Consider the following 26,162-nt stretch of genomic DNA (forward strand, 5'->3'; position numbering starts at 1 on the left):
GGAGCATCAGGTGGAGAGAAGCTCTTCTCTTAATGGATCACCAGAGCACAAGAACACAAGCCCAGATTTTTATTGTGTAACATTTTAAACACACCCAAAGAACCTCCCATGTACCCATCCCTCCGTTTCAACAATTGTTTCATTGGTTTCTTCCCCCTCTTCTTCGAGGATGCCCATAGGAACTAAGCAGTGGGAGGAATGCTTTAAAGTCAGCCGTTCTGAGTGGAGTCCCACGAGTGGTGGCTGCTTCCATTCTTGGTTGCTGTTAGGCAGCGATTCTCACAGGGAGCTCAGTTTGGGGAGGATGGGGAGAGCCTCTCGGCTTCAGCACTTACTGTGACAAGTAGCCTCTGCTTTTAGCAGTCACCCATTTTTCAGTATTCATCAAAAAAGAGAGAATTTAGGTAATCATATAAGAACTAAGAAATGAAAACATAACCAGGTTTGCTTTGGCAGTTGGGCCGAGCTAATCATAGGTTTTGTAATTCTGTTAAAGAGAAAGCATGGGTTTCTTTATTTGATTAAATGTAACACAGATTTCTGCATGATTTGAAATAGATGAGAACAAGCAGTTTATATTTAACAGGTCGTAAAGGAAAATGTAAACAGCTCAATGTGAAAATGCTAAGAGAATGCTAAAAATTAAGAAGCATCTATAAACTAAACTTTGTGTAGCCTGCCATGTATATAATACAGATTAGAGGTTTGGATACATTACCTATTAAACATTCATTTCTTGGTACAGTTTTTTTTATTTGAAATATAATTGATATATGATACGTATTCAACATAATGATTTGATATTTGTATACACAGGGAAATGATCAACAAAATAAGTTTAGTTATCATCTGTCACCATACAAAGTTACAAATTTTTTTTCTCGTGATGAGAACCTTAAGATTTATTCTCTTAGCAACTGTCAAATATGCAACACAATATTATTGACTATAATCACCATGCTGTATGTCACATCCCTGTAGCTTATTTATGTTATGACTGGAAGTTTGTACTTCTTGACTCCCTTCGCCCTTTGCCTCCAACCTCCCTCCCCTCTGGCAGCCACCAATCTGTTCTCCGTATTTATTTGTTTTGTTTGATCATTTATTTTTTTTTAGATTCCACATATAAGTGAAATCAAATGGTGTTTGTCTTTCTCTGTCTGACTTATTTCACTTAGCATAAAACCCTCAAGGTTCACCCATGATGTCCCAAATGGCAAGAATTCATTCTCTTTATGACTGAGTAGTATTCGTGTGTGTACACGTACCACATCTTTATTCATTCATCCATCGATGGACACTTAGGTTGTTTCCATATTTTGACTATTGTAAATAATGCTGCAGTGAACTATTAGGGGTGCATATACCTTTTTGAATGTGTTTTTGTTTTCTTTAGATAAATACCCAGAAGTGGAATTGCTGGATGATATGGTAGTTATATTTTTTATTTTTTGCGAAACCTCCATACTGTTTTCCATAGTGGCTGTACCAATTTACATTCCCATCAACAATGCATGAGGGTTCCCTTTTCTCCACATCCTCACCAACACTTATTTCTTGTCTTTTTGATGATAACCATTCGAATAAGTAATATCTCATTGTGGTTTTGATTTGCATTTCTCTGATGATTAGTGATGTTGAGTATCTTTTCATGGTGCCTTTTGGCCATTTGTATGTCTTCTTTGGGAAAAATGTCTATTCACATCTTCTGCCCATTTTTAATCAGATTGCTTGTTTTTTATTGAGTTGTGTGAGTTCTTTATATATTTTGGCTATTAATCCCTTATCAGATACATGATTTCCAAATATCTTCTTCTATTCAGTAGCTTGCCTTTTCATTTTGTTGATGGTTTCCTTCATTGTGCAGAAGAAGCTTTTTAGTTTGATGTAGTCCCACTTGTTTATTTTTACTTTTGTTGCCCTTGCCTTTGGAGTCAGATCCAAAAAAATCATCACCAAGACTGATATCAGGGAGCTTACCACCTATGGTATCTTTCAGGAGTTTTATGGTTTCAGGTCTTCCGTTGAAGTCTTTAATCTATTTGACTTAATTTTTGTGCATGGTATAAGATAGTAGTCTAATTTCATTTTTTTGCATGACTGTCCAGTTTTCCAAACACCATTTATTGAAAAGACTCTTCTTTTTCCATTGTAAATTCTTGCCACCTTTGTTGTAAGTTAATTGACCATATATGTGTGGGTTTATTTCTGGGCTCTCTATTGTGTTCCACTGATCTGTGTGTCTGTTTTTGTATCTTGGCATAGTTGGGATCATTGTTTAATGCCTCTGCAGTTTGACTACTTTAAGTGGAAGGCAGTTTTTGCAAATCTTGTAAAGTGTAAACCATCTTTGAAAGGGGAATTGGAGTCATCAAGAAAAATAAAGACAGTCTTGAACTTATATAATATATTAACCGATGTCAGCCCAGTAAATTTAATTTAATAATAAAAAAGTGAAAGGAAGACCAAAGTGTTCAGAAATATTCAGCACTTGCTTTTTTATAACATTCTGTGTATGTCCTGCCTGCATTATATTTCTCCGAGTCTAATTTGACTTAATTAATTTAATTTATGACTTAATTAAGTTATTTAGTTTTCTAATTTCCCCCATGAGACTATAATCTCCTTAAGGATAGAGATTATGCTTGGTGTTCATAAATGAACATGTAACACCTAACACAGTGCTAGACACAGAGGAAGTACTCGGTAAATATGTATTGAATTAGTGAATGCTTTCCTATGTTGTCTGTCATCAGATAATTCTGCTAAATACTGTTAAAGATAAAAATAAAATAATCATGTAAACAATTCGTAGTCAATAATCACATATTTCCTGGCCAAATAATGAGGTGTTAAGAATCTAGACTCAGGAGCCAGACAGCCTTGACTAATACTGACTCTGCCACTTACCTAACTCTAGATTCATGGGCAAGCCAAGAACTTGATCTTTGTGTGCCTCACTTTTACTCTCTGTGAGATAAGAAATACGAAGATTAAATGATTTAATACATGTAAAGCACTTAGAAAGTACCAGGTAGTATTATCTCAAGGAGTATTAGTTATTGTTATTATTACCAATATTATTATTCCAGAAATAAAACATTCATTTAAAACATTAACTATATTACATTTAATCAGTTTTGATCTTAGAGTTCTGTATTTGTTTTGAAGTGATATGTCATACAGATTTGAATCTGAAAATTGTCCCCTCTATTCTTTTTCCCTAACACTTCTGTTAAAAAATCAAACTCCTCCATTGCAAGAATTTTGAGTATGGTTTCCTCTAAGAACACTTTTCCCTCCTTTGCCTCCCTGCACTGTTCCAAGACAAGTTTGTTTCTTCCTCTGCTCTCTAACACTTCCTTTAGTTTATAAAATAGTTCTTGTATACACTGGTTTCTCTTGATCCTATGTTATTGCCCCACTTTAAATTGTTAACTGAGGAGTGGCAGTAATTTTTTTTATACAAATTTTTAAATACATATAGCATTTCTTTTTTTCTTAATTCTAGACTTCTTTCTTGGAAGGAAAAAACCCACATATTATGAGTATTGTTTAATTCTCAAACTCAATGTCCTGTGTCCTTAATCCATTTTCTGTAATTTTTAAAAATTAAAATATTACGTAAATACAGAAAGGTACACGTCATAATTATGCAGCTATAAAATATTATGACATGAATGCACCTATGTAATCACTACCCAAATCAAGATATAAAATATTACCAGCACTCTAGAAGCTTTCCCATACTTCCTCTATATAATTTTCTGCTCCCTACAAGCATAACCACTATTCTGATTGCCATTATTAATTATTCTTTTACTAGTTCTCAAAATTTATATAAAAGAAATCATTTAGTATAATAAATACTCTTTTGAGTCTCTCTTCTTTTGCTCAGTAGTATGTTTGTGAGATTCTCTTTTATTGCTGTCATATATAATTGTATGTCTACTGTTGATGGCTATTATGAACAATGCTATGAATGTTTGTTACATATATTTTGATGCACCTATGTATACTTCTCTTTTTGGTATATACGTGGTAATGGATATACTGGGTTACAAGGTTTTCATTATGTTCAGCTTAAAAGTTTTTCCAAATTTGATGCTATCAATTTACATTTCCACCAACACAATAGTATTTAAATACTCTTTTACCCTATTATCAGGTCTTTGTTTTGTGTTTTATTCTGCACTGCACATTTGTAGTGGTGTAGCATTGTGGTTTTGATTATCATTTCCCAGTAATGTTGAGCAGTGTTGCATATGTTTATTGGTCATTTGGCTATCCTCTTGTAAATTCCTGTATAGATATTTTTTCTTTTTTTAAAGTTGGATTATCTTATTTTTCTTATTGATTTGTCTGAGTTCTTTATATATATGTTCGCTACCTTTTCCCACTCTGTGGCTTGCCTTTTTACCGTATTAATGGTGTCTTTGGTGAACAGAAGTTTTTCTTATTAATAAACTTCACTTTACCAATCTTTTCTTTTGTGGTTAGTGCCCCTTTTTGTCGTGTTTAAGAAATCTTTGCCTAGTCTTAGGTCATACTGCTATTCTGTTACGTTATCCTCCAGAAAATTTATTGTTTTACCTTTCATATTTCTGTAATCCATTTTGAATTGATTTTTGTGTGTGTTATGAGGTAGAAACATGTTTCATTTTTATTCATATCACTGATCCATCACCAATTATTGAAAATACCATCTTGTTACTAAAGTAGTGCAGTGACACCTTTATCCTAAATAAGGTGATTCTATATGTTTAGATATGCTTCTGGATTCTTTATTCAGTTCCATTGGTCTTTTTATCTATGCTTGTATCAGTCATATTCTGTCTTAATTACTTTGGCATTATATTAAATCTTGATGTCAAGTAATAGAAGTCATTCTTCAAGTTATCATCACTATTCCTGGACCTGTCCATATACTCGTAAATTTTAGAATCCTTTAGTTTTTATGATGCTGTATTTCTTTCTTCCTTTTTTTTAAAGATTTTATTGGGGAAGGGGAACAGGACTTTATTGGGGAACAAACAGTGTGTACTTCCAGGACTTTTTTTTTTTCCAAGTCAAGTTGTTTTCCTTTCAATCTTAGTTGTGGAGGGTGCCGTTCAGCTTCAAGTTGTTGTCCTTTCAGTCTTAGTTGTGGAGGGTGCAGCTCAGCTCCAGGTCCAGTTGCCGTTTTCTAGTTGCAGGGGGAGCAGCCCACCATCCCTTGTGGGAGTCGAACCGGCAACCTTGTGGTTGAGAGGACGCGGTCCAACCAACTGAGTCATCCGGGAGCTCAGTGGCAGCTCAGCTCAAGGTGCCATGTTCAATCTTAGTTGCAGGGTGTGCTGCCCACCATCCCTTGCAGGACTCAAGGAATTGAACTGGCAACCTTGTGGTTGAGAGCCCACTGGCCCATGGGGGAATCGAACCAGCAGCCTTCGGAGTTAGGAGCTGCCAAAATAAAATAGCCAAAATAAAAACCAAGAGCTGTGAATATAAATAGTTTTAATAAATGTAATGTACGGATGCTGTGTGATTTGTTTTGTGTAATAGTCTCACCATGATTATTTTTTAACAACCTACCAGCCATCTTGTTTTGTTTGTCATACTCCAAATTCATCATTTTTAAAGAAGTCACAGTAGAATTCCACTTAAGGAAAGTACTATCTTTGTTTAGGGACATACCTTAATTGGGCGTGTTTGTTATGAAGATGACACTCTCTTCACATCTCCTGGATGGTCACGGATGAGACAAAAGATAGGTAAAATACTTGGTATGAGGATTTAAGAGGAATTTGGAGAGTTTTGAGCTAACACCCTGGGCAGGGGGGAGGTAGGCTGTGACACCCAGCAACATGGTGCAAGACTGGAATCAAGGATGACAGTGTAACTTAGGGGTTAAGAGCCTGAGTTCTAGATCCAGGTTACCTGGCTTAGCCACTTAATAGACATATGAATTTGGGTAAGTTACTTATCCCAACTATGCTTCACTTTTCTTATTTGTAAAATAGGGATGAGTGTTTCTCTCATGGTTGTGATAATTAAATGAGTTAATATATATAAAACGTTTGGAAATAGTATCTCTCATGTAGTTAACCCACATATGTGCTAGCTGTTAGTATAGTTAATAAAAGATAATCTGTGAAAAATCTGAGATATATCATATTTTTAGTTTTATTTAAGTTTTGTGCCTTGACATAATCACCTTGAGTCACCTTGAGTTCCCCGATGCCTTTTTATGTGATTTCTATAAGTTCTCTATTTGGAAATAAATTTATCTTGATGAGACTACAAAGAAAAACCTTATACTGACTTTGTTTAGCATCCCTCAGTGAAAAGGTTTGAAAGGAATCATTCCTATAGTTGGTAACCACTGAAAAGTAGCCTAAATAGAAAGAGAACCTAAAAAGCTAATTGCATGGAAAGAATGTAGCAGTCTGCAAGCAGGATTAAAATGAATGCCAGAGATCAGGAATTTTCAGGGTTTAAATTTCAAGGCAAAAATGAACCTGAAAGGGGTTTTCTTTTGGAGTGATGAAAAGGTTGTGGAATTAGGGAGTAGAATGTTTGCCTAACCTTACATATATACTAAAAGCCGCTGAATTGTACACTTTAAGGGGATAGAGTGTATGGTATGTTAATTATTTATCAGTTTTGAAAAAATGATTCTGACTGGGAGCAGTGGTAGCTCAGGTCTGTCTAGCATGGGGTAGGTCCCCAACCAGGACGAGCTGAGCACCTGTCTGCAGGGTGGTACCGAGCAACAGTGCAATTTGTCACCTGTCGGGGGAACAGATTCGTGAGGACAACAAGAGCCAGATTTGTCACTACTGGAGAACAGATTTACAACTTTGGAAAGGAGACAAACTAGAATTAACCCTATGCTATTGAATTGGAATTAGAGCATCACTGTGAACTTTTGGGGTATGTGTTTGCATATGGATTTGCAAATAAAAATGAATATATGTGTGTTTGTGAATGTATGCATACATGTACATATATATGTGTGTGAATATACTGCCTAACTGTCCACTGCATGGACTTCGAGGACAATGACATCCTAATAGCAATGAGCATGCCTGGTATTCTAAATACCCTTCTCCAGTAAAAAGAACCAGGGCTTCTTGGAAAGAGGACTGATTCTAGGACTAAGGCAGGGAAAGTACAAGATGAGCCTGGAACATCTTGTGCCAGAAAGCAAAGAAGTGCCCAGAAAATGATAGGAATATGTCAAAAGGTTATAGGAGCCGAATTGAGAGGGCCAAATCTGGGAAATTTGAGCAACAAAATAAGTAATGATAGTAACAGATTATAACTCAGTGAATAAGATGGGAATCTGAGTTTAACTGGAATCTGAGTTTAATTAGAGAGATAGGTGGTTGAATAGATGAGTGGGTGGGTGGATGGATGGAGAATGTACACTGTAGATAAATTCATGGATTTAGAAAAATCATTATTTGGCAAGCATAATGTTAATTTAGCCAAGAAACATTAATGGATGCTTAAAATAGTGGGCAAAAGTTTATTGAAGAAAGATTTAGACTAATACTTGTGCAACAATGTTCATACTATCATTATTCATAATATCTAATAAGTGGAAACAATCCAAGTATACAACATGAGATGAATAGGTAAATGAAATGTGGTGTATACATACAATGGAATATTATTCAGTCATAAAAAGGCGTGAAATTTAAAAAGTAAAATTCTGGTACATGCTACACATGGATGAAACTTGAAAACATGCAAAGGTAAGCTAGACATAAAAGGACAAATATTGTGTGATTCCACTTATATGAGATACGTAGAATAGGCAAATTTACAGAGACAGAAAGTAGAAATTACTAGGGGCTAGTAAGAGAGAGGAATGGAGAGTTATTGAAAGGGTACAGAATTTCTTTGGGGGAAGATTTAAAAGTTTTAAAAATAGGGCCGGCCTGGTGGCTCAGGTGCTTGGAGCTCCGTGCTCCTAATGCCAAAGTCGTTGGTTCGATTCCCACCTGGGCCAGTAAACTGCGTCCTCTACAGCTTAGATTGTGAACAACAGCTCTCCCTGGAGCTGGGCTGCTTCGGGCTGTGTGCTGCCAGGCGTGGCCGGTGGCCAGCATGAGTGGCTGGTGGTCGGGGGTTGGGGCCGCAAAGCTCTTAATACCAGCATGGGCCAGGGAGCTGTGTCCTACACAACTGGACTAGACTGAGAAACAACGGCTTGAACCGGAGTGGGGGGGGGGCAGAAAAAGGAGAAGAAGAAAAAATGTTCTGAAAATAGACAGTGGTGATGGTTGCACATTGTAAATGTACTTAATGCCCTGAGTTTTGCACTTAAAAATGGTTAAAATGGCAGATTTTGTAATGTATATTTTATAACAAAAATATTTTTTTTAATTTTAAAAGTTTGTTGAGGAATGGGATATTTCCATAGTCTCAAAGTATCATCTCACAAAATACTTACTCATTACAAAGAGAAAAAGTGTAATTTTAGAATTTGGAAAAATCTGGCAAACATTACCACAACCAATTGATCAAAATTAACACAGCATCGCTTTTGTTGTATTCCTGCCAAAAAGCATAACCTGAATCAAATCATGAGGTAACATTAGATAAATTCAAATTGAGGGACATTGTGCAAAACGACTGGGCTATCCATAATCTTCAAAAGTGTCAAGGTCATGAAAGTTAAGAAAAGACTGAAACCTGTTCCAGATCAAAAGAGATAAAAGAGAACTGGGAACCAAATGCATTGCATAATCCTGAATTGTTGGATTCTTTTGCTAGAAAGGACATTACTGGGACAAATGTCAAAACTTAAATGGGATCTGTGGATGACATCATAATAATGTAAAATGTTAGTTTCCTGATTTCTTTACTGGTACTGGGCTTATGTAAACGAACTTCCTTGTTTATAGGAAATACATATCATTTGGGATGATGGGACATCATGTCAGTACTTTCAAAAGGTTAAAGGGAAAAAAATATTCTTTGTACTATCCTTGAAACTTTTTTGTAAATTTGAACTGATTTCAAAATAATAATAATAAAAAAGATTATTTACACAAACTGTAAGAAAAAAAAACAACCTGAATGAAGGTAATGATTGTGGCCAGGAACTAGATCCCAACACTAGGACTGGAAAACTAACTGCCAAAGAAATGGGAAACTTTTTCTATTCAGTAAGTTACAAAAACATTCAAGCCCATTTTGAGTAGCTAAATAGAGGATAATTTTTTGAGTAGACAGTATTCAATTATGTAAACGTGGGAAAATCAGGTTCTAGACTGGGACCTTGTAATTTTGGATTTAGAATTTGAAAACAAAAGGAAATGACCAAACTGAATGTAAGAATCGTTGCAGAACTAGGCCACATTATTTTGAAAAATTCATGTTTCAATGTCTTCCTGTTTTAGGTGATGCTGAACAGGAGCTTGGTCCCCCTCCATCTGTAGATGAGGCAGCAAACACACTCATGACTCGTCTGGGTTTCCTCCTTGGAGAGAAAGTCACAGAAGTTCAGCCAGGTGACCAATATAACATGGACGTACAGGATGAAAATCAGGTAAACTGCTTGTTACCAAATTTGAAACATGGGATAAATCAGCCTATTGTACCAGGAAAGGAAAAATGTTGTGTGTGTGTGTGTGTGTGTGTGTGTGTGTGTGTGTGTAAAAATGTGTGTGTGCGTGTATGTGTGTGTAAGAGAGAGAGAGAGAGAGAGAAAGTGTTTTGAGAAGAATGTCTTGATATAACTTAATTTCCCACGATCACTGAATTTCTTGAGTTTATGAAATATCATTTAGTTTCATTCTTAGCTTTAAAAAGCTACTTTAAGGTTTTGGTTCATTTCTTGAATGAGTGAGAAAATAATTAAGTAAATAAGCCAACAAATAAAATTGTCATATATTTCTGTACCCAGAAATTGCAGAATACGCATTGTTTCCAGGTGCACGTGGATTATTTACCATATTGATGATACTCTGAGCCATAGAGCAAGTCTCAACAAGTTTCAAAAAATTCCAGTTATTGTGACCATAGTAGAATTAATCAATTACAAAATAATTTTGAGAACAACAGCTAAAAGATAACTTAGAAAATCCCCTAAATGTTTGGGTGTGTTAATATACTTCTAAATAGGCTGTCAAAGAACAAATCACAAGAAATTAGAAAATAATTTAAAGTGAAATAATAAAAACACAATGTAACATAGTATATAGTTAAAGATATGCTCAAAAAGAAATCTTCATTTTGAATACATATATTTAAAAAGTAGAAAATCTGAAAAATTAATGATCTAAATATTCATCTCAAAAAGTTAAAAAAGTATCATCAATTTGAAAAAATATTATAGATTTATTTTTCTTTTGGCTATTTCCATTCTTTTTGCCCTAAATGTAGGAAAGGGTGTACTACACTCTGATTTATATATCTGGTCTTAATCTTTAAAATGAATATCCTGGAGTGACTGATTTTATTCAGATAATGACAAAAATTAATTTCAAATTGCATATTTTTAATAAATGTTGAAGATTCTAGTCAAATGTTAATTTTATCATAAAATAATAAAATATACAAGGATTATTTGAATATATCTATAGACTGTGTAGGTAACGTTCAGGTGTCCCGGGGCTCTCTCCTCAGACTTCTCTGTTGTTCTTACCCTGAATCCTTAGGTGATTGGTTTTGCTGGCTGCACATTATAATCACCTGGGGAGTTTTTATAAAAGTCAGATGCCTAGAATTCTAATTATATGGAGAACTCCATTCTTATTTCTTTAAATACTGTCTTAGCTCCTGAGTGATCTCTAGCTCTGCCTTTCCCCTTCACTTGATCTGTATATCCAGCTGCCTACACCACCTTTTCTACCTGTATGTCTAAGATACATCTCAAACTTAACATGTCAAAAACTGAGACCTTGCATTTTTCCCCATAACCTGCTCCTTCTGCGTGTTTCGTATCTGAGTAGGTGGTATTACCTACATGCTTAGAACAAAAGCTTTGGAGCCATTTTTGGCTTTTCTCTGTCATACCCTGTATTCACTCTTTCAGCAAATCTTGGAGGCTGTCTTCAAAATGTACTCTAAATCTGATCCCTTCTCATTACTTCCACTGCTACACCTAAGTCCAAGCCACTGTCATCCCTTGCCTGGGCTACTGCAGCAGCTACTAGAATGTAAATCTAGAGAGCCTGGAACTTTTGCCTGTCCTATTTACTGCTGTATCCTCTGTACCTAGAATAGTGCCTACCATTAGGAGGTAGCCAGTAAATACTTACTGTATGAGTAAATGGGCTCCTGCTAGGTCTCCGCTTCCACTGTTGCCCTCTGTAGTCTGTACACGATCGCCAAACTGATCCTTGTAAAGTAGCAATCTGATCCTTTCACTTCTATGCTCTGTGTTCCACTGTATTCCCAGCACAGTTAGAACTGCGTCTGCAGTCTTGACGCTGACCCGAAAGGCCCCACCTGCTCTGACCGGACCCCTGCTCACCTCCCCTGCATCATGTCCTGCCCCCCTCCCTCACCCGCAGCCCTGCAGCGGCTCTGACCTCCTTGTCATTCCTGGAGCACATGAAACATTCGTTTATACTGGATGCTCTTCCCACATAACTCGCTTCCTCACTTCAGTGCTCTGAGGTCTTTTGTCTGTATCTCCTAAGAATGTAGTTTCATGACGGCAGGGATTTATGATTTTTTTTTAATCAATTTATGTTGTAGCCATGTCACTGTGCTATTCTCTGTGAATAAAAAATGGGGATGGGATGTGTTTAGGGCATTTTTAATACTGATATAAATAAAACATCTATTTTACTTTTTATTTCTTGATCTTCATGTCAAGTTAAAATGTGTCTGTTCTAAGAATGACTAAGTAACGTGACGTTACAGTCTGAGTATTTGCTGAGGATCCTGTTGTTTCTAAAAAGTTGTATTTCTTCAGGTGCTAAAATTTATACTTGATTGTTTTTGAGATGCTTCATGTCACAGTGAGTCTCAGGGATGGCTGAATTAAGTCACAAGTCTGGAGTGTGCTTTACTTGTGCATTTACTGACTAAAGTAGTCCTAAAATAAGTAAATGAGTAGCATCATTGATTTAATATAATTAAAGTGATACAGTATAATAGAATAGTCACAGCAACGGAAGATAGAAAACTTGTACTCTCTTCCAACCCTACCACATACTGTTTTGTAAATTTGGACTTGGATGTATCACTTAATGTCTCTGAGCTCTAGGTTCTTCATAGGTAATAACTGACATTTATTAAATGCTTACCATGTACTAATCATTGTACTAATTGTTTTATTTGCACTATTTTGTTTAAGCTTCCTTACTACCCAATGTGGAAGGGTCCTTGTATATTCCAATTTTAAGATTAAAAACATGGAAATACACTGCCAACAGTGGTTTAATAGTATTTAAATTCAGGCAGTCTGCTTTTACAAGCTATGTTCCTGACGGCTACACCATACTGTCCCCGTGTAATATGAGATCACAAGACCTGACAGGATTGTTGTGAGGATCAAGTTAAATCATGAATATGAAAACACTTGTGGCTGTAAAGTGCCATGTGTATAAAAGGTATAAAATAATATGCAATATAGTTAGTATATAAATATATGTGGGGACTATAAAATTTGGGGGAAATTACTTCATAGCTCATACTTAGGGCAGTTTCATTTTCACATTTCTTAAATGGGGGTGATAATATTCATTATATCTCATTCTTGGTTGATATGGAGTAAATGAAATAATATATTAAAATTTTTTAACTGTAAAGTATTAACTAATATAATATAATATTTAAATAATGTAGTACCAGGTCTTATATTAATGTTTGCTCCAAAAGACGCATTAGAGCTGATTGTCCAGCTAGGCCTTGTTTTCGGGGAAACACGGTAGTGCTGGTAACGACAGAATCTAGCACAGGCAAGTCAGTATCTATCATTTTTCTGCAAAACACTAAGTATTGAACGTGATATTCAATTGTCTGCTGTATTTTCATCTCTTAGTAGTTTCCGAGGAAGTAGGATGTACCTTATGAATTCCGTTATTAGGTTCTTACCTTCTGTATTTGTAGAACCTTTAAGAGATGCACATTGGGAGTTTGGGATCCATCTGTAGGACACTAAGGACAATAGGGAAACCACCGGAAGGTTTTAAAAGTGGAGTAATTTTAATTAGATGTCCATTTTAGCCTACCACTCGGAAAATAGATAGTGTTGTTCTCTGTGCCTAGAAGTCACTTCTGTAGCTCAATAACTAGTCCCACTAAATAAATATAAAACCTACCTTATAATTCATAAACCATAAACAACCTTCTGCTTTCAGCTTCATCTTTAAGCTTTGCTTTTAAAGTTTTTAAAGACACATTCTGTGATATATGCTTTATTTTGCAGAAAATAACTTGTAGTACAAATAATAATTGTTTGGGCTTCCCCTCCCAAGTGGCTATCTTATGCGTACAAAACAGTTAAGATTTTCAAGGAACAGACTGTGAGTCTTGTCTGAATGTAGACATGAGGAGATGAGTTTCTATAGTTCGGCGTAGGCTCACACCGAAATGAAACCTCTCCAGGGTGGGAGGGCTGCAGGGCTAGCAGCTACCACGCAGGTCTTAGGACAGTTTATTCCGTTACCTACATGTCTCTCTCTCTTTTTGTTTTTTGCTTAAACAACCGAAATTTATTTTCTCACAGTTGTGGATGCCAGGTGGGTACCAAACTAGTCAGAGAGATCACTTCTTAAATTATATAAATGTTTAACCACTATGCTGTACACCTGAAATTAATACAAAATAGTATTGAGTATCAACTATAATTGAAAAATTTTAAAAGGAGGGAAAAGGGTGACGGAAAATAAGAGGTGCAGATTTCCAGGTATAAATCAAATAAGTCATGATGATGTAATGTACAGCATGGGGAATATAGTCAATAATATTGTGATGGCATGATATGGTGTCAGATGGTTACCCACATGTCTCTTTTGTGAGGGGGGGGAACAGGACCCCACCGGGGAACAGTGTGTACTTCCAGAACTTTTTTCCAAGTCAAGTTGTTGTCCTTTCAATCTTAGTTGTGGAGGGCGCAGCTCAGCTCCAGGTCCAGTCACCGTTGCTAGTTGCAGGGGGCGCAGCCCACCATCCCTTGTGGGAGTCTAGGAGTCCAATGGGCAACCTTGCAGTGGAGAGCCCGCGCTCCAACCAACTGAGCCATCTGGTGGCTCCAACCGCTGAGCCACCGGGGAGCTGAGCAGCAGCTTGTTGACTTCATTCTAATCGCGGAGGGCGCAGCTCGCTGGCCCATGTGGGAAATAAAACTGGCAGCCCGGTTGCCCAGAGCTCACGCTCTAACCAACTGAGCCACCCATCCGCCCCACCCACATGTCTCTTAAACTGAGAATGAGGAGGTTAAAAATTGCCATGCCAAATTCTCACTAGGGAGGATCTAATTTAGTAAATCTGGGATGGGGCTCAATATGTCAATTTTGTAAGGGATCTTATTTGGTTTTGTCATTCTATATGTGATTCTACTGCATGCCCAGTTAATCATCATTGTTCTGGTAGATCAGTATTATTTTATAAAAATAAAGGAGATTACAAAGAAATTGAAACTCTTGCCTGGACTGGAGAAAAAATATATAGTAGAAGAGAAATGACATAGATTTAATGGCTTACATTCTTAAGAAAAATCCGTTCCTAATATTATTAATATTATTGAAAAGATTTAGGTGGTTGCAGGATTCCCAGAATGTTACTTGTGCGTGGTTGAGCTGAATGTATCTTTTATGACCTGGTTGTAGCATTTAAATTAAAATCAAAAGCTGGATTCAACACAGATGGTTAAATACAGGGGATTGCATCTAGAAATCTTTGCATCTAGGCACAAAAATTGTTAAGTTTATTAAGTTTCACCGTATTTGTAGAACACAGAATTTCTTATCATGGAAAGTAAAAACAAATAGAACCTATCAGATATAAAAGCTGTTCATACAGATTTTCTTCTTTTTCTCATCAAAGCCTGTATTTTACCATAAGATATATTTTGTTTTAACAGCTGATCAGTTTGTCTTATTTATTTTCTTTCTAATTCTTCAGACCTCAGCCATCACCCAGCGGATAAGCCCCTGTTCCACCTTGACTAGCAGTACTGCCTCCCCACCAGCCAGTAGCCCCTGCTCCACCCTCCCCCCAGTCAGTACAAACGCAACTGCCAAGGACTGCAGCTATGGGGCTGTCACCAGTCCAACCTCCACCCTTGAAAGCCGAGATAGTGGCATCATTGGTGAGTTGGTTTTTATAATAACCATTTTGTGTCTTTTGTTTTCTTTTTAAAGTAATGTTACACAAGCTTTAGGTTTTCCAAAAAATCTGCTTTTGGGTTGTTGATATGTATATATAAAATACGTTCTCTTTTTAATGATGCTGGAGAAAGAAATAAAGGTAAACAAAATGAAAACTATCCCTCCCTGCTTAACCACTCCTTTAAAGGTCTTACCTGATAAAAGATGGGGTGGATAGAAAAAGGTTTTTCTACTTCTTCCTGTAAATTCACATCTATCTACCAACAGAAGTGGTTGAGAAAAAATTCCTTTCTCACTGACCTAGTAGTATTCATTGAGGTTCTCAGTTCTTCTTATACTCATTGCCTATTGTATACGTACTTGTTAAGGGAATCACTCTCATGCAGATGAGTGAACTTTTGGGAAATGTAGTCTTTTTCTAATGAAAAAGAGCAAGGACTACTCTGGGCTTCATATTTGAAAAACAAATGAACTATGTAATAACAGGTTTGGTTTATGGAAATCGTGCAACAGTAGTGCAAAATGACATCAGTGTTCTCACACTGGGAAAACTAGATGTCTTCCTTGTCTTTGCTTTTAAATACCATGACCATAAAAGCTTTTCCTTATTACAAAATTTAGCATTTGAACAATAAAATAGTGTCCATAGGCCACTAAATAATTCTGTCTTTGTGCCACAAATTAACTCACAGTTTCTCAAACCTTTCAGCACCAATCAGGACATTTATCATTTTTGTTGATAGATATTATATTTTTGAAAGAAATTTTAACATCACTCGATTCATTTTTTAATAGTTTGTTTCTCATTTTTAATTTGTCAACTATATCTCTGCCACAGCTTCTGTTCAAAATGAATTAACTAGTACTGTCACCCTTGATATAATTCCAGCTAAGCTGACAGCAGCATGATGTTTTAACTAGTCACCAGTAAACATATTATTATTTATAAATTATTTGATGTATTGGAAATAGTAAAACCCATTACTGCCTTCTCAGACCTTTAAAGAAATAGTATTCTAGTTTTGAGAACCTAATGAATGTGCTCATGGTTTATCTGGAAGAGGGGGATATATTTCTGGAATATATACCAGGCTAAGACCACACAGATGTAAGTAAATCTTAGCCAACTCTGATTTGGGACCTAATGATAAAAACTTCTGCTGGAACACAACACACACACACACACACACACAAAAAAAAAAAAAAAAAACATGAAAGGCAAAGGGTTAAATAACAGACATTTTACATGTAAACAAGTCCTCCAGAAAACAGGAGTTTCCATTCTCCGCTTTCAGTAAATCCACTGACCCTAGCACCTATGGGAACTCCAAGCTTCTAGTTAAGAATTACAAAGCCAGCTAAATCATAACAACCTGACACCAAATGAAATTATATTTCAGTCAGACTTTACTGGAAGAAAAATGTTTGTATTTTAAAATAACGAGACAATTTCCAGAAATTAAGTTATAAAGCATACATCTGTTTAAAAAGAACACACAGAGACATATACACACATAATGTAAACATGTATATATCACTGAACACATTTAGATATTATAATTATAAAATATGCTGTGGAATTTGGATGGTAGTAAACAGATTAATCTGTAGGTATGTTGTTATTTTTTAATTCATTGTACTTTCTTTTTTTTTTTTTTTTTTTGCAGCTACGTTAACAAGCTATTCTGAAAACGTGGAACGCACAAAATATGTTGGGGAAAGCAGTAAAGAATTAGGATCTGGAGGAAACCTAAAACCTTGGTTGTCTCAAAAATCTAGCATGGATTCCTGTTTGTATCGAGTAGATGAAAACATGACGGCTTCCACCTATAGTCTGAATAAGATCCCAGAGAGGAATTTGGAAACAGTTTTATCACAATCAGTACAGTCTATTCCTCTGTATCTTATGCCACGACCAAACTCAGTAGCAGGTAAGGGTTTTTTTTAATTACCATTTTACTGTTGTATATATTGAAATGAAAATAAATTCTGCTCTAACAGTATTTAAATCTTCTTTGACCAAGCCACTTTTGTGTTTGAGTAATATACACGAGTATCTTTTTTGACCCTGGGGGAAGGCTTGTGTTCCTCAAGTGATTGTTTAGTTCCGTTCCCAAAATACATAAAACACATATAAAATCAGAAACAGAACCTATAAAGTATATTGTCGAAATACTAAAAATTTTTTTCTCACATCAGAAGTCTTTGAAAGAATTTCAGTTTGAGGTTTTCGTTTTTAAAAACTTTAGTTTTTAAAAAAAATATTAAATTGAAGTATATTTCAGTAGAATTTGTATTATCGGAAATCATCATCCATAGTTTGAGGGAGTGGCAGGCAGGCAAGAATTCAACTTCCCATTCTAAGAGCTCAATATTTTCACAGTACCCTGGTGATCTTGTCATAAAAGAATCACCAGGTACCTACATTGCTAAAGAAGAACTCAAACACCACTTGCAGCCTCAGTCATAAAGGAATGGTACAGAAGTTTTAAGTGGCTGGAATATGGAGCCATTATTCTTTAGTAACTGTTTAGAATTGATGTCAAAGCATTATTTTTATACAGTTAAGTTGCTATTTAATAATTCAGACTAGAAGCTTTTGCAGAATAGTTGGGCATTCTGGCATTTTCAAAATGCATCATCAACTGGACTTTGTCCATACTACAAAATCAAAGTTATGTTTGTCTTTCTTACTTGCCTGATAAATGCCTGGATAGGCTTATCTCACTGACACAAGACAATAAAAGACTGTAATCAAGACTGTAATCAAGAGCTCTTATTTCCCAGATGTAATTATTTATGTTATGCAGCTGATAGTGTAATGCTTCTTGCCTTTCCCATTTTTCTTTCATACCTTTTCTAAACCATTACTCTTTGTTCCATCCTCTGGAAGACCATCAGTGTCTCATCAGATGTGATTATGGGGAGAATGAATGACTCATCTGTAAGATCAATAACTCAGAAGATTTTATTAATTTTTCACTTTTACATAATGACAGAAAATTATCTCTCCTAGGTTTTTTTTTAAATATGTTGGTCCATAACCATGATATCATTAGAATTCTAAAATGCTATATAAGTTATGAGAAAGTGCTAGGCAAATTCAGTCTTTCCAGAAGAGATATATTTAAATCCTTGTTTATATAAAAATGGGGAAATATAGCCACCCCCCTTAATAGTACATCCCAATTTATTTCCTAACTAAGCTGCAGTGATTTCTTTTTAAATTTATTGGGGTGACAATTGTTAGTGAAATTACATAGATTTCAGGTATAACCTGCAGTGATTTCTAAGAAACTTCTGACTCTCTTCTTTGTAAAGGGCTCTAAGTGCTTAGTAGGAGACAGAGGTACAAGCTTCTTTGTCCTCTTTTTGGTTTACTGAAGAGATTATAAAATACTTTGCCTTTCTTGAGCATAAATGTCTATAGACATTTATTGTTTTATGCAAATTCTGTTAGGATTTACGAAGAGGTCTCCAAGACTAATTAGCCAGTTATGATTCTTTCCTCACTGTCTAAAGCTTTCTAACACTTTTGCTTGCCAGAAATTGGCATAAGGCAGCTGTCAAAAATATCAAAAGTTACCAATTATTTCTCAATTATTGCAGAAAATAGAACCCAGGTTTCTATATCAAGTATTTTAACCACCAGGTAAAAATATCGTTTGAAATATATATATTTTTTAAAACTTTACAAAGCAAGCAACATTCTATCAGGTGAAGGATATGTTCTTCTATTACACGGATTGTAAGATTTTAGTTTCTTGAGAATTCTATCTTGTAAGAGCTGATATTCTAGTTACTTTAAATATTTTAAATTGCAGTCAACTGTTAGGGAATTGGCATCCAATTAGTAAATTTTTCAGCTTCTAAACTGTCTCTCATGGTATCTTTATTTGTTCTTGCCATTTAGCAACTTTACTACTACTTATGGGCATCAACATAATTGTGGCTACAGTCCATTGGAACGGTGACTGAAGCAAATGTTAAGATAAGAATTTTATGGAGAATTACAGAAGGGAATCTAATGGATACCCACTGTTGTTTTTGTAACATACTCAGTTACAATGTAGTAAATGCCATAATACAGTAATTTATGAAGTATTGTAGGAACACAGAAGAGGAAGCATCCAAGTGCAAAGGGAGAGAGCAGAGTAGAGAGGAATAGAAGACATCATAGAGAAGGATGAATAAGAAATCACAAGAAGGACTAACAGAAAAAAGAGGAAGGAGGCACATTATTGGTATTTCTGCATGACTAGAACCTGGGGTACATGGAAGGAATAGTAGAAAATAATGTTCAAAAGTGATACCAAGGACCTTATATACTCTGACAGTAAGTGTTGGGTTTATTTTATGGTTAGTGAGGAAGATAAGCAGGAGCCATATTATCAAATTTAGTTTAGAAAAAATGACTGTATATATATATATATATATATATATATATATATACACACATATAGTCATTATATATATATACATATAGTCATTATATATATATATATACACACACATGTATGTGTGTACATGGATATATATATCCATCCTTGTAGGATACACTGAAGGAGGAAAGCCTGGAGTTAGAGAAAATAGTTAAAAGCTTCTGGTATTGTGCAAAATTACAGGGGATGAATTGCCAGGTTGAAGGCTGTATCAGTAGAGTTGAGAGATTAGCTTGAGAGTTTTCTCTTTTTCACCTTAAAAAATAACATGCATTAGATTTTTGTAAAATACAGAGAGATACAAAGAATAAAATAAAAATGAGCCATAATCCTCTTTCCCAGTGATTCCTGCTGACAAAGTCTAGAAATGAAAGATTCATACTATGTATTACATATGAGTATATAAATCCAATAAAAATTGAAATTCAAACAAAAAATACAAAAGAAAAAGCCCCTCTCCACCTAAAACCTCTCTCCAAAGGTCAATATTACTTATGATTCTTTAAAATGTATATGCACAGTATATATCTCTATATGATTATAATATATGTAAGAGATGTGAGGTGAAAAGCCAATAGGATTTATACAAGAGAGATGAATGCATATGTCCTTATAAAAATGTATACAAATGATCATAGCAGATTTATTTGTAATAGTCAGAAATTGTGACATCCCAAATGCCCATCAATAGGTGAATGGATAAACAAATTATAGTGTATCTTTGCAATGGACACTACCTGACAACAAAAACAAATGAGCTATTGATACTGCAACAATACTTATGAATCTCACAATAGTTACACTTAGTGAAAGAAGCCAGATAAAAAGAAAGTACATACTACATAATCCCATTTGTGTAAAAGTCTGGAAAATGCAAGTGAATCTCTAGACACAGAGTGCCTCTCTTGTAATGTAACCATCTGCATATGCAGGTATCACCTCTTTATATTACCTTGAGGACCTGGGGCTGAGAGAGCAGGCACAAATGTAGATACTCACTGCTGCTATTCCTCTGAGTAATAAATTGTCTTTCATCTCTGATCTAGATGTCTCATTTCTTCTTCCAGCATCCTGTTAGTTTAGAAAGGATAAAATATCAGATCCTTCACAGTTCTTGACAATGAGATACCACTGTACCCATACCCACAAAATGAAAAGGCATGGCAATGCCAGGTGTTAGGATGTGAGGCAGTTGAAATTGTCATGCATTGCTGATGGGAGTGTATTAATAAATTGGTACTACCACTTTGTAAAGCTGCTTGGCAAGATCTGTTAAAGGTGTGTGAAGCTATGTACGTGTGTTACATAAAACCTAGGAATTTTACTCCTACATAGGATGCCCACCAAAAATAAGTTCTTATGTTCACCAAAAGACAAATACAAGAATGTCTGTATCAGTTTTATTCATAAATCATCCAAATGTCCACCAACAGTAGACTGGATAAATAAATTGTACACAACAATGAAAAGAATATACTAGTGCTGCAGACACATTATAGAGAGTGCATACTGCATGATGTATATTTATATGAAGTTCAGGAAAACAGACAGAACTATGGCACTTCTATGGTGATAGAGCAAAAGTAATGGTTACTTTTAGTGGGAATATCAATTAAAGGAGCCTTCTATATGTTGATCTGAATGGTTGCATTCGTATATGTATATAAAATTTTCTAAGCTATATACAAAGGTCTATCCTGTTTCCCTGAAAATAAGACCTAGCCAGAAACTCGACTCTAATGCGTCTTTTGGAACAAAAACTAATATAAGACCCGGTATTACATTACATTATATTACATTACATTACATTATATTATATAAGACCCGGTCTTATAGTATAGTAAAATAAGACCGGCTCTTATATTAATTTTTGCTCCAAAAGACACATTAGGGCTGATTGTCCGGCCAGGCCTTATTTTCGGGGAAACAGAGTATGTACTTTATGTATATAAATCATACCTCAACTTAAAGTATATGTAAAGTATATTTAGGCTCCTGTCTTTCTAGAAAAGTTTTCCCTTTAGTTTAAGAAATAGCAGTCCTAGGCAACATAACTAGATATTTGAAGAAGTACCTATTTTTAGTATTGATTAAAAATAAACTAATTGAGAGCGTAAACCTAGGATCAGTACCCAAACTGGTTAGAAATGATTCTAATGACCACCTTAGTTCAGTGGCAGCCTAGATAAAGTCATGAAACAGCAGTCTTTATGTGAATTTTTTCATCCTTTTTAAAAAACAAGTATATTGAGCCATAGTTTACATACCATAAAATTCACCCATTTCAAGTAATTCACCCAATTCAATAATTTTTAGTATTAGGTTGGTGCAAAAGTAATTGAGGTTTAAAAAGTTAAAAATAATTGTGAAAATCGCAATTACTTTTGCACCAACCTAATATATTTACCAAGTTCTACAACCTTCACCATAAATTAGAAAATTTTCATTATCCCAATAAGATTTTTCATGTCTTTTTAATGTTAATTTCATTCCCACCCTCAGCCCCAGGCAACTACTAATCTACTTTCTATAGATTTACCTTTTCTGGACATTTCATATAAATGGAGTCATACAATATGTAGTCTCTTGTGTCTTGGCATAATGTTTTGAAGGTTCATCAACATATCAGAAATTTGTTCCTTTTTATTGCAAATAGTATTCCATTGTATGGCTGTTACCACATTTTGTCTATCCATTTACCAGTTGATGCATAGCTTGTTTTAGTTTTTGACTATCGTGACTAGCACTTCTATGAACATGCATGTGTAAGTCTTTGGGTGAACATATGTTTTTATTTCTCTTGGACAGATACCTAGGAGTGGAATTGCTGGGTCATAGAGTAAATTTATGTTTAACTTTTTAAGCAACTGCCAAACTGTTTTCCAAAGTGGCTACACCATTTTCCGTTTCTACCCACAATATATGGGGATTTCTGTTTCTCCACATCATCTCTACCATTTGTTATTGTCCTACTTCTTGTAGTTATTCTAGTGAGTATGAAATGCTATCTTGTTCTGGTTTTAATTTACATTTTCTAATAATTAATGATGTTGAGCTTATTTTTGTGTGTTTATTAGCTATTCACATATCTTCTTTGGCAAAATAGCTATTGTAACCTTTTGTACATTTTTATTGGGTTGTTTGTCTTACTGAGTTGTGTAAGAATTTATTGTATATTCTGGATACAAATTTTTATCAGAGATGTGTTTGAAAAATATTTTCTCTCAGAGTCTGTTGCGTATCTTTTCATTTTCTTATTGATATATTTTGAAACACAAAAATTTTGATGACATCAGTATATCAAGTTTTTCTCTTATGGACTGTGTTTTTGGTGTCATTTTTTATCTTTTTAATAGAAAGTATATTGTTTATATCAAGTATTCCAAAACAATGATTTTTCTTTGTTATTAGAGCTCGTTTTATTTCAAGCATTGGAAAATATTTCCTGTACATACTTAAATGCTTTCTCCCCTCTCCTGTCCCTGCCCCATGTTAAAAAAATAAAAGGTATAATATTAACCTAAATTGTTATGCTTGTAGACCTTAAGTATTAATTATTTTTTCACCCATCACAATGGTCATCCGATAACATTGGCCTTTCTGGCTAACAGAGATTTTCAGATTCATAAACAGTACTTATCATGCTTCTAAAAAGGAAAGGAAGGGGGAAAGATAAATGCACCATCAGAAGCCACATCTGTCCTGGAAAATAGGATTTTACATTGTCAGAGTGGTACACACTGACTGGGTTGAACAAAATACTTGATCAGATAATTTTCTTTCTTTCTCGTCAGTGTTGAATGTAATACAAATAGACCTACTGTTGTCTACAGGGCAAGTCATAGGTCAGGTACTAGTTTGTATCGGATTGTTTTCTGTGTCTGGAAACCGTGGTTTCAGTGTCCTCACAAAGAAGCAAGAAAAGGAGCTGTAAACCAAATGACTCAGTTATTTTCAAAATTGAATAGATTATAGGTTGAAAATGTTTCCTGAATGTAGAGAAATAAAATTCCTTCACAGGGAATTATTCTGCTAACTATATAATGTGTGTAAATATTTGATAAGACTACCACCTCTAGTAGCTTAAATAATTAGATATCTAAATCATTTTTTAAAACAAATTTTATTAGCTCAAGAGGGTCCTTCCTCTCTTCTCATTTTAGCTCTAGATATACATATTTCCCTTTACTTTCTAGTGTGTACATAGAAGTGGTTTTCCCAAACTGGGGGAAAGTCAAATACTCAAGTCTTTTTGGTTAACAGGAATAATTGAGGATTTCAAATGTGAAATGAATTTAAAATGGAAATAAAAGGCCCTGTTCAAATTCAGCTTTTAAATTTCTGGGTGTTTTTTTTTTAACTTTATCTCAGTATGAGTAATATAATTATTTATTTTAGAGACCAAATAATATTGAATAATAATGAGAAAATACCAATCGCATCACTATTTTAAAAACTTAGGGGAGTAATTGTTCAAATGGTCCATGCTGTGTTACAGACTGCTCCCCTCTTGGGAAAGAGAAGTACCCTCTTTTGCCTGAGCTTGTTGTCATCTAAGGGCCATGTCCAGCAGGACCAGGAAATTGTCAAGGATTTATTTACCACTGCTGCTGAATCGAACTGTAAAAACTTTATATTATTCCATAAGACTCTTGATTTTAAAAAGAGTGGAGGGGACCCATGGTTTTTATAACACCTTGGTTTTTATAATACTTTTACTTGCAGGGAATAGAGTCAACACATATACAAATGTTCATGTTGATTAATTTTTTCTGAGCTTTTAACTCACAACAAAGAAGAAATATGTAATGAAATTTTTAAAAATAATCATGTACTTTTTATTAACTATTAAAACAACTCTGATTATTATAAGTAAAAATATATTGGTCAGTTAGATTTAGCTGTATACTTTTAGAAACTTAAAGACTCAAACAAATGAAGTCTTTTAGTTAGATACACTAATTGAAGTTCCATATACCACATACGAAGAAAGTACTATTTACTGAAAACAAAAACTTTTGACTAGAATGACAGTCACTGAAGGTGAGTTTTGGCAGTCTGTAGCATTAAGGCTCCTGTTTTTCCTAGAGTAGCTCAGTTTTTTTAATATAAATTTAGATGTTTATATACCTTTAAGTTAAAATTCAAAAATATGAAAAAATTAAAACTATGTGTTTTATTGTTTTCAAAATGTAAATCACTATTGCATATTTATTTTTAAGCCTGTTGGGTTGGAAGACGTAGAGAACTCTTGTGGACTTGCGGTTGCATGGCAGAAGTTATCAAAAAGTAGGCTTTCTATGGTCTTTTTTGATGTCTTAAAATGATACTGGCAATGAATTGGAGGGATGTGGGAAGCAGGAAATATTTGCTTGCAACAGCTGTCCTCAGTGCTTTGTGTGAAAATGAGTCTATCAGGGAAGCATACAAACAACAGAAGTCAGTTAAAATATAAACTCTTACCATCTACTTGTTAGTGTTTGAAGCTGCACATTTTTCTGAGAAAGGATCTTAAGAATCAGGTAAATACAAAATGGGAATCCTGGGGGATTTAAATGAATCCAATCATTTAAACTGTAATGACGATTTTACAAAAAATTAAAAATGGGCTTTTCAGCAGTTAGAATGTTGGCTTTATGAATCAAAGGTGTAAGGACAACAGCTTCTTGCCAAAGAACATAAAAGTGTCGTTCCAGGCTCCCCACTCAGATCAGCCAGAATGACAATTGTGCTACTAAAATCTGTTTGCGTTAGTGGCGACTGATATAAGAAGAAACAATTCAAACTGATTTCAAACTCAATAAAGAGTTGCCTCTAGAATGTTTTGTACCAAATGTTGTCTGCTGTTTTTTTTCTGCCTACTTGCGTATTAAATTATTTTGTCTTCAAGAAAGTTTGTCAGTTGAATGTTCTATAAGTGAGTCAACTGTTCCAATCTGATGAAAATATATACATACATATATGTATACATATACATATACATACATGTGTATATATGTATGTGAGTATATATATGTATAAATATTAGGTTGGTGCAAAAGTAATTGCTGTTTAAAAGGTTAAAAATAATTGCAAAAACCGCAATTACTTTTGCACCAGCCTAATACATGTAAAATGCTCGTTTTTTTCTACTTCTCTTCTCTGGAAAGGCTTTTTAATGACATAGATTATATGGATTTACTTTTTAATAGAAGCACTTTATTTTTACATAAAAATTTTTATTATAGATTTGTTTTTTCCTATTTCTTCAGTCCCCCCTCAACTTATCTAATTATCTTATGCATGTATCTGGAAAGTCTTAAATATTATAGTATTAATTTATCTTGACAGAATTATCTCAAAAAAAATTGTCAGGATACTTTTACAGTAAGAATAGCATCATGAGGTGGGAATATGTATGTCCATATACCAGTCTGTCATTGGTGTTTAATTGGGATGA

The 26,162-nt window shown here is 34.7% G+C and overlaps 1 protein-coding gene across 10 annotated transcripts in view; it reads left to right on the forward strand.

The window, feature by feature from the left end:
• TANC2 (tetratricopeptide repeat, ankyrin repeat and coiled-coil containing 2) overlaps positions 1 to 26,162 on the forward strand; it is a 266,923-nt gene that overhangs the window by 140,191 nt on the left and 100,570 nt on the right. For 9 of the 10 annotated variants that reach the window (XM_081027315.1, XM_081027317.1, XM_081027318.1 and 6 more), the window contains 3 exons: positions 9,396 to 9,544; positions 15,076 to 15,262; positions 16,949 to 17,212. In XM_081027315.1, coding sequence (XP_080883441.1) covers positions 9,396 to 9,544; positions 15,076 to 15,262; positions 16,949 to 17,212 — 600 coding nt within the window. Of the gene's footprint in view, positions 1 to 1,415; positions 1,432 to 9,395; positions 9,545 to 15,075; positions 15,263 to 16,948; positions 17,213 to 26,162 lie in introns of those variants that run through there. The other variant, XM_081027316.1, reaches the window with a different exon arrangement.

This window comes from Rhinolophus hipposideros, assembly GCF_964194185.1.
Source record: "Rhinolophus hipposideros genome assembly, chromosome: 20".
Classification (NCBI taxonomy): domain Eukaryota; kingdom Metazoa; phylum Chordata; class Mammalia; order Chiroptera; family Rhinolophidae; genus Rhinolophus; species Rhinolophus hipposideros.